We start from the raw sequence: 13,047 nt of genomic DNA on the forward strand, positions 1-13,047 counted from the left end.
TTTGAAACACTTTTATAGTTAAAAAGTATTTCAGACATTCAAAGTTTCTGATTTAAATTTGGCCAATGTCTGGTTGTTTGAAATCACTTTTAACCTTTAGTAACTAAAGAAAATAAGATTACTAGGCTTATAGTTTTTTTTAATCTTTAATAAACCCTACATATAAAAAATTAAAGACATAGCTACATAAAATAATTAGAAAACTTACTATTTTAATATTAAAAACGTTAGTGATTTAGGCTGGTGGTTAAATTAATAGTTCATTAATGTTTTTATATCAGGAGGTCACGGGTACAAATCTCAGATGCAAACTATCTAAATTATGAAGAAAAACATTACAAGATATTTTTGGTATGGTGCATTGCGTACCATCGAGCATTGATCTCATAGAACGGAATCGCAGTGGTAAAGTTAGACATGTATTTTCATTAGGCGGTTGAATTGTCGACTTCTAGAATCGTCTATGTAAGATTTTTCATCGTTGTAATAACATAATTAATCAGACACTAAAACAGAAATCTTCGATATGGTGCATGGCGTACCATCGAACATGGATCTCATAAAGCATTTCGGAATGGTGCAGTTAGACGTATATTCTCATAAAATAGTAGAATTATCGGCTATACAATCGTCTACGTAATATTTTTCATCATTATAATAGCATAATTAATCATACGAAACTTTATTAATATGTACGGAGTGGGAATGTATTGAACATTATATAATATTTAAATCTATCAATTACTGATAATAGACTATGCAGAAATACAAATACTATATTTAATAGTATTAAGTAGACGTCTATAAATAGTATACATATTACAAATAAAACTATAGCGTTGGTTCATGTAAATATGAAAAATTTAAAGTAATATTAATTAATGTTACATGATTTTAATACTTCATGTAAATATTAAGAAAATACAGTTGTGCATCTAACATTTGAAAACAAACAAAAATTATATATATATATATATCATTGTAATATATGAATTAAAACGAGACTGCATTAAATATGAATATATTCTAGGACTTCTTTTAATATAACCCATAATTTATGGCAAACCATTTAATTAATTTTCATTTTTGTTTGCCATATAAACCTTAAAACTTCAATAATTTATGAAAATATGATTATTTATTTTTTGAAATATGTGGTTTTTACTCAAACATCTTTATATTCATCAATTGTTTACAAAACTTTCCTTGTAATCAATAATACTAACTACCATTAACAACCAAAACTAAATTCTAAATGCATTAGAAATTGGTTTCTACATTTTTCTGTTTCATTTATTACATACAATCATTTATCTTGCATGTCCTCTTTCATTTCATTCTAAAATTCAAAATTATGGATTTCAAAATTGTACTTTCATTAAAGTTAGTCTAACTTGATGATTCATGATCAATAACGAAACATCTTTCATTGAAAAGTTTGGATGCTTAGAAAAGTTAAGTATGAACTCTAACCTTATTTAGAAAGAGAAATTGCCAAAAATATCACATTCATAATATCACTTTTAATGTTTATATTAACCACTTTTACCTTTATTTTTAAAAAGAAAAAAATACATTTATAACCATAGGGTTAACTAATCTAACCTTATTTAGGGAAAATAATTGCCAAAAATATCACATTCATAATATCATTTTTCATGTTTACATTAACCAATTTTATCCTCATTTAAAAAAAAAAAGAAAAAGACATTTATAACCATAGAGTTAACAAATCTAAACTTAGGATTTAGAGTGGGTAGGGTTTATGGAATGTGAAGTTTAGGATTCTAATAAATATATAAATAAATACTTGAATTTTTTTTTAAATAGTTTCCAAAATAATTTTCAAATTTCAAAAAGAAAATTTTAAAAATTAAAAAAAAATCGAAAAAGATTAAAAAAAATTATAAAAAAAAATGAATTTGAAAAATTATAATTCAAAAACATAAAAAAATAATTTTTCTTATTTTTATTTATTTATTTTAAATAATTATTTATTGTATATAGAGAGATTAATGGTATAATAGTCTTTTGTCTCTTAATCAAGAATATATTTTTGAAAATGTCTTTTTAGCGGTGGTAAACATGAATAACGGTACCAACAATGTGGTAAACATGAAAATTCCTCATTTAAGAATGATATTCAAAATTTTAAGGTATGTTTCGTGTAGAAGATTTCTCCAGAAATCTACTCCACCAGGAAGATATGTAAAGAAATCCTATGGTCAATGCATAAGTTAGATTTGTAATTGTCCATTTATGAGTTTTTACAGAAATTTTCTGCATAAATATGTTAATTTTTCTTTGTAAAAGAAATTGAATAGAATTCCCAAAAAACTCTCTAAAAACGAGACTAGTTTTAAAATTGACCAAACTTATATATGAAGTTGAATTTTCATAGCAAATTTCTAAAAAAGTCTTCTTACATGTCACAAGAAATTGCTGAGGTATGATTAGAAGTGTACGCTCATGCTAGTTGTGTAGATGAAAAAATTATAATTATTTAATTTTATATTAATTAATTAGCAGACTTACATAGAAGTCTCATAGTGAGAAGTCTTTTCCCGAAGTCAACTAGATTTTTATTCCGATATTTTTGTCAAACTCATAGTTTTGAGAGCTCCCTTGATGACTTCTAGACTAGTATAATGTATAAAATTTAACATGGTCAAGTGCAAAACTAACTTGAGAAAGACTCTTTGCAACACACATTATACTTTTCTAGAAATCTTCTATGAAAAAACAAATATCTACAGAAATTTTGATTAATAGCAAAATTAACTTGATTATCATAGTTTACTAACCTGAGAAATGCTCTAAGAAATAAATAAATTATAAGGTGTAGCCGATATTTTTGAAAGTGGTAAAACTATTAAGGGTTAAGGAAACGAACCGAACCATCTTAATAATAGAAACCTGAGATTGACTAATAGGCTCAGATTGGTTTTTTTTAGATTGCACTGAAGCTATCAACTGTTTTCAATAACTTAGTTGGTTCAGCGTCGGAGAAAATGATAATACAAAGATCATTCAATTTTATAGAAGAAGGGAAAGGTGACAATAATTGGACTGGAGAAGGTTAAAACCATCGCTTCAAGCTTTGAAGAACGGCTAGCTTGCAGAAGTAGTCATTGATATATGTAACAAGTCGTAGAACCTTAGAGCATCATTATCCAAGATTTTTTAGGACGGGTTTCTTAGGGAAATATAAAAAACTATTTATTAACTTTTAACTAAAAATTTAAGAAACTGTTTTTAAAGTAGTTCTTAGTTTTTTTAGTTAAAAGTTTAGAAACGGGTTTTTATATTCCGCTAAAAACCTCATCATATGAACCCCCTCCCCCAATTAAACATGCTCTTATGATATCAAAGCTGGATTATTTCTGACGAAAAGATTGGTGGATTGTCTCGGATACTATAAGTTATTTGGAGTTCTAGAATATTTCTTACTCCACTCTATTTTTTACTTTAAAATAGAGTGTTGAGTAAAAATGTTTCAATGGTATTCTATTTTTCACTCTATAATAGAGAGAAAAATAGCTTTACTCTAGATATAGAGTAACTTATTTCTTTTTGTTCATCACTTTATTTGCTACTCTAGAATAGAGTACTGTTGGAATAAACTCAAACTCTATTATAGAGTAAAAAATAGAGTAAACCATCCGAGATGGTTATGAATCATGAAATCTCCTACGATATATTTCTTTGTAATTAATAAAACATGTTAGACACGTTATGTATTTTGAATAAATAAACCCTACTGAGCTAGTGAATAAATTAAGAAAAACTTTTAAACTACTGATATTTCCTTTCAAATGTATCATGGTATCAATGTTTTCGATCTTAATTCTGATGGAGTACGGATTTTTATCGTTTCTTTCTTTGATTCTGTTTTTTTTTAACTCATTGAACGGACTTTGTGATATAGTGGTAGTGGAGGGGCAACACATTCCGGATTCGATCTTTCTACTACGGAAACTAAGTCACATTATTCTGCCTACCACGGCTGCGGATACATCCGTATGATTACCCAGAAAAAAACCTGTCATGGACTGCACCTTCCGCCCAGAGATTAGGTATGTGTCTTTTAATAGACCCGGTTTAATCTTTTATTTTTACAAAGAAAAAGTTTCATCTCATGATGAAGTTTACATAATATTTTATTTGACTAGTTTTATATCATATTTATTTATCTTTAAAAATTAGTGGTTTTTTTTTGTTTTTAATGGTTTTTTTTTAAGAAAAAAGAGACAATTTCGTTTTTTACAAACTGAATTTATTATTTATTATTTATTAGCTAGTTTCATATTATTTTTTAGAAAACAATATTATGTTTCTTCACGGAACAAGTTATGGTATTTGTTATTGTCTTGACTTTGTAAAATCAGGTTATTATACTAAAGACTTGGACGCGATTGGTTGTGATGATGAAAAATGAATATCAACTACATATTCGATGTAGCCACGACCCACGAAGATGATGATTTCCAACGGAAATTTACAGATCCTGTGGAATGATGACTTGATGATTGTCGTGGACTTTGAGCATGAATCAGAATATACACAACTACTATATATCTATTTCACGGAATTGATGACTTTGGTGAGGCATAAACGCTATTGACGATCTTGGTGAGGTTTAAACGCCATTAATGGCCCTATAGTAGAGGATATAAACAGCATGAAAATGATTTGATGATTCTTCATTTTCTTAGATGTTACCATGCATGAGCTTGTGGAAGGTATTTTTTTTTACTGAAATTTTTTTTGAAAGAATTTGCTAATCAAGTTAATGTACTTTATATAAATAAAGCCTACAAAAGTAATGAATAAATTGGAAAAAAAACTAATATACTTATGAGATCTCCTCCAGACTATCATAAAGTCATGTTCCTAACCGTGGTATTGATGCGATGATTTTGGTTCAGCCCACAAGAATAGACCCTCGATAGCCAAACCAGAAGAGTCAAGTCCTAGCAGCGTTTCTTGCAGAGACCCATTGTTACTTAAGTTCAAGTCCCTTACTACAAATAGGTTCATACTTCATACTTTCACAGAGTCCACATTTAGAATTTTATCAAAATAATAGTTAGCGCTGTTCCAGATTTTCCCTAAAAGGAGATAAGAATCTACAAAATTTTCTTTACAAAAATGTGCAAGTTCAAGAAAGTATCATAACCCCCTTTACTTTCTTTCTGTAATCTAGTGACCGAATATTTTGGTGCTTTAATAAAATCCAATTTCAATTATCTAATCACAGTTTGGTGCTTACAATTAATATTGTGTACTAAAAACATATATTCTTATCTTTAAATATTTTTCTATAAAAGGGTGCCCACAAAACCTTCATTTAGAAAAATGGTGTCTCTCACACACAACATATCCTTTCTCATTCTCTTGTTCCTCGGCGTCCTTGCCCTCTCCTTCGTTTGCGACTGTAGCCCTCCTAAACCATCACCGGATCCCCACAACCCGCCAAAAAATCCCGTCAAACCGCCTCAGTCACCTGCTGTCAAATCGCCAAAACCGCCCACCGTTAAACCACCTCCATCAACCCCTAAACCACCCATGAAACCGCCAACCATTAAACCACCGACCCACAAGCCTCCACCTGTGGTAACGTCGCCAACACCGTGCCCAGCATCAACACTGTGCCCACCACCGTCACCATGCCCACCACCAACACCGTGCCCACCACCAACACCAACACCAACTCCACCTGTCGTAACGCCGCCAACACCAGACCCACATGTTGTTACACCGCCAAAACCAGAGACTTGCCCAATCGACACGCTGAAATTAGGCGCTTGTGTGGACATTCTTGGAGGTTGCATTCACATGGGAATTGGTAAAAGCTACGCTAAGGAAACGTGTTGCCCGGTTTTGGGAGGTTTATTTAGCATGGACGCAGCCATTTGCCTATGTACTACCATTGAAGCCAAATTTTTCAATATGGACCTCATCATTCCCATTGCTATTGAGATTCTTCTCGACTGCGGAAAGCCTCCACCTCCTGGCTTCAAATGTAAGTTTGATGATATTTTTGGGTAATTGGAGGTTAATTTGCGTGTGTGAAACCGTTACTCAATTGTTTCATTTGATACGATAAAAGGGTTTGTTTGGGTTTTCACGCTGTACTTTTAGGTTTATATCTGTGTACGCTTTAATTTATTTTTATGTACATACGTACGTAGTACGTAGGTTGTGGAGTAAAGAAATGTGATTTTCATAGTCATGCACATTGTACTGATGGACATGTGATACGTGCCCTACAGCGTAGGCTACTGGCCAAGTACATGCGTATAAATTTATATATGTACACATCTACGCCAACAAATATATCATAGTGTATTCTTGAAAAAGTTGATTAAAAGATTATTCTTAACAAAGTTTATGTCTTAATCACACAGACGATTACATCATTATTTTTGAGAAATAAAAGGAAATTATGTCTATAAACGGGTAGAGATTAATTTTTTCTTCGTTCACAACAAAAAAAGAAGATATATATTTATACTGTTTATTCTAGACAAATCTGCATTGGTAGTTTCTTTTAGAATATCTCAATTAAAAATATATAATTAAAAAAAACGTGAGAGACGATTTTGTAGAAATTTTTCAAAAAGTTAGAGAGACTCATTTATTTATTTTTATTTTTTTGATATATTCTGTCGTTAATTCGGCCAGTTTCAAAAAAAACATTTAGTGTGTTATAGTGGTGTGTTATAGTGGACTGGATATAACATTATCTCATCCGAGTTTAGAATATCTTCTGATTATTATCAGAGGGTAGACATAATTTTTTACAACATACCATATTAACAATTTGTGTCGAAATCCAAACTTAGACTGAATATACAGTAATAGTTTAATTTTGAGGAATCAAACCTATAACTAATGTAGGTACATAACAAATTCTAAGAGATTACCACTGAACTATTGCTATTTGGCTATTCATTTTTATTAGTTTAGTTTTATCTTATCATTTGGATTTTTTAGATAATTAGATGAAAAATTCTTTAGGATATTTCAGCAATGATGATGTTTTAAGTATGTCTTTTCTAATTAATTATACAGTGATTTATGATATATCTACACAATAGTCAATGAAATGTCAACATGATATTCTTTTTCTGGCAAGTCAACATGATATAATTTCTATCTTTGTAAACTATAGAAAAAAGTACAATATATATGTACGGGGAATTCAACAAGGGCTTATTGGTGGAATAAAAAAAAATTAGTTTTTTGGAGAGAAAGAAAGAGAAAGATAGAAAGGAAAAAGGAGGAACGAAAGAAGATGAAATTTTAATTAGATAACTAGATTTTGATTAGCGCTTGGAAAGCGCGGGTTTTTTTTTGATTATATTATAATAGAAAGTCTTGTTACATCGAAAAATATATTTTTTAACAGTTATATAATCTTCGAATTAGTTTATTTGAGATTTTATATGTACCTTTTTACGTAAGTTAATTTCTTTTAGGCATGAGAATTATATCCGGATCAAAAAAATAAACCGAACCGACCCGAAAATATAGATTTAGTTCAGGTCTAGAGAAGATAACCTATTGAGTTTTTTTGGACCCGCAGGTCTTTGTTTGAGTCCGGGTCCTACCCTAGACCCGATCATAAATATGTTGTGTTTATTAGGTATATTTGGATATTTCGAATATGTTTCCAGTATTATGGATATTTTTTCAGTTTTTGGTTTACGATTATAGTTTTTGATTTCAGGCAAATTTTCAAATTTAAAAAATAGGTATTTTTCAGTTCATCGTGTCAGATTTTGAATAAAATTTTGAATTTTTAGGTATTTGATTTTTTTGGGTATTTGTTTGGTATTTCGAATATTTTCAGATTTTTTTGGTATTTCGATTTCTTTTAAGATCCTAAATACCCGAATATATGTGGACCCATTACGTCCATATCAGGTCCAATAACCTTTATATAGATTTTTAACGTTATTGTACAAAAACATGGTTGATGAAATATTTTTTTGAGTAAAGGTATCATAAGGAATAATACTCGGATCTGTTAAAAATATTTAAAATATTGTATGGTTAGAATGATTAATGGTATTACCAAAAAAAATAGTTATACATGACTACAACAACTTTTTTATATTAGATTTTTTAAGACTATTTATTTTTTAATAGTATTGATTCATTTTTAAGTGAAAAGTATAATATCTAAATCAATAATTTTCAAAATCGTGAATAATCAATACTGATATTGTGAAGTCGGGTTAACTTTAACAGAACCAATGAATTTCTACATTTTTATGAAGGTAACATGAATATTCAGAAAACTCATTTTTAAATATAAAAATATCGATCAAACTATAGACGGTTGAAAGTTTTGTATATGATATGAGATTTTAGTAGGAAAGTTTTATATATAATATGATTACTTTATTATAAAGGAAAGAGGAAGTTAGAATGTACATATATATGTCGTGTAACTTCTCTTGCTTTAAATTATATATTATATGATAAAAAAGGTAATATAAAACATTAGTTTCGAGGGTTTTACGATTAAAAATTAAAATGGTAAATATAATAATAGTAGTGATTAGGATTTAGGAGTGAGATTTGAATAAATAAGGAAATTAAATAAAGTATTGTTAGAGAAATATATGGTAATATATTGTTAATCTAAATTTAAGGTAAAATAAAAAAATAATGAGATAAATAAAAAGGTCCAAACAACTTTCATAAGTAGATTTTTTAAGACTCCTTCCTTTTTAATAGTATTGATGGATAAATACTTCTTTTTTTTTTGTGTTAGTGAACTCAATTCCCATTCAACAAAACATGTGGTACTTATTTACAAATGATACGGTGCAACGGTGCAACGGTGCAAGCATTTACAAATAGATTTTGACCCGCACGCTCGTGCGGATGTATTTTTTAAAAAAAATAGGATGCTATTTGATTTTTATATCACTATTTAGAGTTAGACAAAAAAACTCGAATTTGAAGAATTGAACCGATCCCAATCCGAATAAGTAGTACTAAATTCGAACCGGAATTGATTAAATATCCGAATTATTCAAAATTTTGGTATTTCAAGAACTGGAATCCGATCCAAACCGAATTATTTTGGGTATCCAAAATAGATTTATATACTTATATATATTAATTATTTTTAGATTTAACATATATAAAAACATCCAGAATATATATGATATTTTTAAGTTCGCTTAATTGCTTGAAAATATATACAAATAATCAAACGTAAATATCTTAAATAGTTAAAATATACTCAAAACTCCAAAAATACTAATAATTATTAATTCTCTATCCAAATATTTAAACCAAACCTATTTAAATTGGTTATCCAAATCCGAACCAAATCCTCAAAGATCTGAACTGAACACAAAATCCCAAAAAAACCGAAAACGAAAACGAACCCAAACGCCCACCCCTGATCACTATTATATATATATATATATATATATCCTATATGTGTCATCATAGGTTACAAAATATGTGTTATCATATAATTAATCATATTTTATACGTACCATCAAATAAGCTTTCTTATAATTAATAATATTTTATACGTACAATCATTTAAATAAGCATATATATTATATTTAAAAATTTAATGTGAAATATAAAAACCATAATTTAAGTTGGTGTTTGAAATTGGGCTTTGTATTGTATTTTTCTTATATATATTGAAAACATTTTTACAATAGTTATTGAAAAATATGTTAGTAAAAATCAAATATTGAATATATATATATATTTTTCTTTTGAATGAATTTTAGATATAAATCAATTTTAAATTATTATTTTGATATGAATATATATATCAAGTGACATAGACCCATTACTTTTTAATATAATGTAATGGACTTTCAATTTTTTTAGTAGCATAAGCCCATTTTTTTTCTAACTTACTGCTATCAATATTTCCAAACAATACTATTTTTAACTACTATTCATATTGCCAAACAATCTCAATGTGTACTTCAACTTTAATAATATACTAGATTTTGACTCGCGCTTTCAAAGCGCAGGTTTATTTTTGTTTTTTTTTCAATTGACAAATATTTAGTAAATGTCACATTTTCATATATTTGTGTTTTATTTTATAAAAGACTTAAAAAATTTATCTTTATTTATCGTATTTTATTTTAAATGACTATTTATGTTTAAAAAATTAGACTTTATTTTTTTAATGAATTAAGTTGGTATAACTCTGATAAATTAATTTTATTATGTGGTTAATATTTTAATTAAAAAATTATATACTTTTAATAAATATTTATATTTTTCAATAAAAAAAATCAATTATTTTTATGAATGCTTAAATTATATTAAGAAAAGAAAAAAAATAATAATTAAGAATAATTGAAAAAAAATTATTTGAACTTAGACTCAATGGCCCAAAGGAAAAAAAAAGTGAGAATTGAATCTGATTTTTTAATCGGCCCAAATGGCCCAAGAGAGATCTGATGTGGGCTGGATCCAAAAATAATGACCCAATATAGATGTGTTATTAATATTATTTGATTGCCCTTAATGAAACTTGCAATGTTAGTAAAGAAAAGGACAGACTAAGGTAATTAGGACAATAGGATCCTGCTTTAATAGTATAGATATGAGGTTTCTAAATTCATAAATATGAGGTATTCGTGTTGATATAAAAGTATCTATAGACATCCACGTTATATAGTCTTTTTTTTTTTAAACTCAAAATTGTATTAAATTTTTCATAATAAAACACATTGTAAATTACAAAAACCGGCAGAAAATGATAATATATTCGAAAACAATAGTTCAAAAGAAGAGAACAATAATAATGAAGTAAGATAATACGAAAAATAAACATTAAAGAGCCGCATGTATTAAAGCTGAAACTAATGGACTGATAATAACTCGCACACACTCGTAAACAACATGAGACCGAATATAACCAAAAAACCAATGACTTAGACAAAACCAATCCTGGAAAGTACACCAATAAGCTAAAACAGGCGCAACATTGGTACAAGCATATGCGAGGATAAACTTACATCAACACCAGAAACTGTTGGAAACCGGAGCCGAGGTAGAATCAAGTGAAAACTAAACACCTAGGCTCAAAGACACACAAACTTGAAACGTTAAAGAGAAAAACACCGGCGAAGATTAACATGTCTTACACACGGATACTTGTTAGAGAAAATAACGATCTATAGAACTAAAACTGGTAACCTCCTCGCATGAGAAAACATGCAAATCAAACCCACTGCTTCGTCTCGAAACGCTCGCCCAATCCATGGTGGATAAAGGAGAGGTCTAGTAGATACCTCCACAACAAATACACCTCACACCGATGGATCCAGAAAGCTTGAACAAGGCGAAAAATGAATTGACCATAATTGCAAGCAATCGAAGAGAAACAGAAGTATCACAACCCAAATCTAAAGCAAACCTCGACTTGACAACAAAGACGATTCTATAGATCTTGATCGTCGAAACGTGTAAGAGATATAAACCAACAAGAAGGAGGCCCTACAAAACCGCCATAAACCATACAAAACCTTGATTAAACTAAAGAGAAAAAGGAAATCTTCTCTCACGTAGCGGCGGTGAGAAGCACCGCCAACCACAGAGGGAGATCGGCGACTATGTAATTTTTTTCTTCTTTTCTCTCTCGTACGGCAGTATGACCTAATTTCACAAGATAAATATTCTATAGATAGTCTAATTAAAATGTCTAATATAACTCTCAGAAGATAAATATTTGAGATCTATATATATAAAGAAATGTTCGCCTCTCTCCCGTGAAGCCACGTCATCAATTCGTGCGTTCTGGAAGTGACACGTGTCCCATTTTATATTTAGAGCCAAAATAAATGAATGTAGTTAAGGGTAATTGAACCCAACACCTCTAACACTGGTAATTTCTCTTGGAACCACTAGGCTAAAGTCACTTTTTATAAATATGTGGCCGCGAAAATACTTATTATCGTGTCAGCTAGAAGCCCATGCTTCTTCTGCTTGTGGCCAGGACCGATACTGAACTGACGTCAAGATGAAGATCGTGAAGTTAAAAACTTTGCTCCAAACAGTTTTGCAATGTTTCCAACCTTTATAACTTGATGCATATAATATATATCAAAATACATTTGTTGTACACGCTTTTATTAGTTTTGCTTTTAAAAGAAGGTATTTACAGTTATAAATGTTTTGTGCCAGTGAAGTAATGGTTGAAAAATCTCTATACATATGTCATTTTAAAATAACACCCAACTTAAATATATAGTCAATACATATGTCCATGTTATATTCTAGACTAAATATTTTATCTTTTAAAAATATAGAAAACAATTTTTTTAGTATACAAGCAAATATTGTAGAGCAAGTATGCATTATACAAAATAATATATATTTAAAATCCATACACAAAAACATAAAAGTTGTTATAGCCTCTTTCTGACACATGCACACTCCACTATGAATAAGAATTAAAAAAAAACAGTATTGTCATCAAACTTTAACACAAATCCACATTTGTACATCTATAATTATGAGTTGGACAATTAGTTAATTTGATACAATACCAAAGCAAGAATAATCGAAAAACAAATATACCACTGCATACTAATAAGTAAGACATAACAGATAACCAAATTCTTGAATCTTAAAACAAATTTCAACTCGAGCATTTAGTGAATATTAAATTAACTAATATCCTGCCCATAGGGCGGGCTGACCCTAGTTTATTATATAGAAGAAGAATTAAATTCCTCATACATTATTTGATAAGTGATTTGTCACATATTCTATCTACAGTCACTCTCACAAAAAAAAAAAATGATATAGCTACTAAAATTGATGACATAACATAGATAAATATGACATAGATAATTACGTTTAATGTTGATTTATATTTTTGATAACTTTTTTAGAATATGATAATAATACATGTATTACATTTAATGTTCATTTATATTTTTGTTAAACTTTAAAATACGGTAATAACTCATACATCATCATTAAAATAAACATACTCAAATTTATGTTTATTTAAATAAAATATAAATTAAA

General features: G+C 28.8%; 1 protein-coding gene across 1 annotated transcript; it reads left to right on the top strand.

Annotated features, from left to right (window-relative positions):
* Positions 1-5,023: 5,023 nt before the first annotated feature.
* Positions 5,024-6,369, top strand: LOC106365691 (36.4 kDa proline-rich protein-like). The gene has a single exon (XM_013805165.3). The coding sequence runs from the start codon at positions 5,359-5,361 to the stop codon at positions 6,049-6,051; it is 693 nt and encodes a 230-aa protein (XP_013660619.1). The 5' UTR covers positions 5,024-5,358; the 3' UTR covers positions 6,052-6,369.
* The last annotated feature ends 6,678 nt before the right edge of the window (positions 6,370-13,047 follow it).

Source organism: Brassica napus, chromosome A1, assembly GCF_020379485.1.
Source record: "Brassica napus cultivar Da-Ae chromosome A1, Da-Ae, whole genome shotgun sequence".
Classification (NCBI taxonomy): domain Eukaryota; kingdom Viridiplantae; phylum Streptophyta; class Magnoliopsida; order Brassicales; family Brassicaceae; genus Brassica; species Brassica napus.

Bases quoted from the DNA above. Each gene is read 5' to 3' on its own strand.
- LOC106365691 (XM_013805165.3), top strand. From the start codon at position 5,359: ATGGTGTCTCTCACACACAACATATCCTTTCTCATTCTCTTGTTCCTC.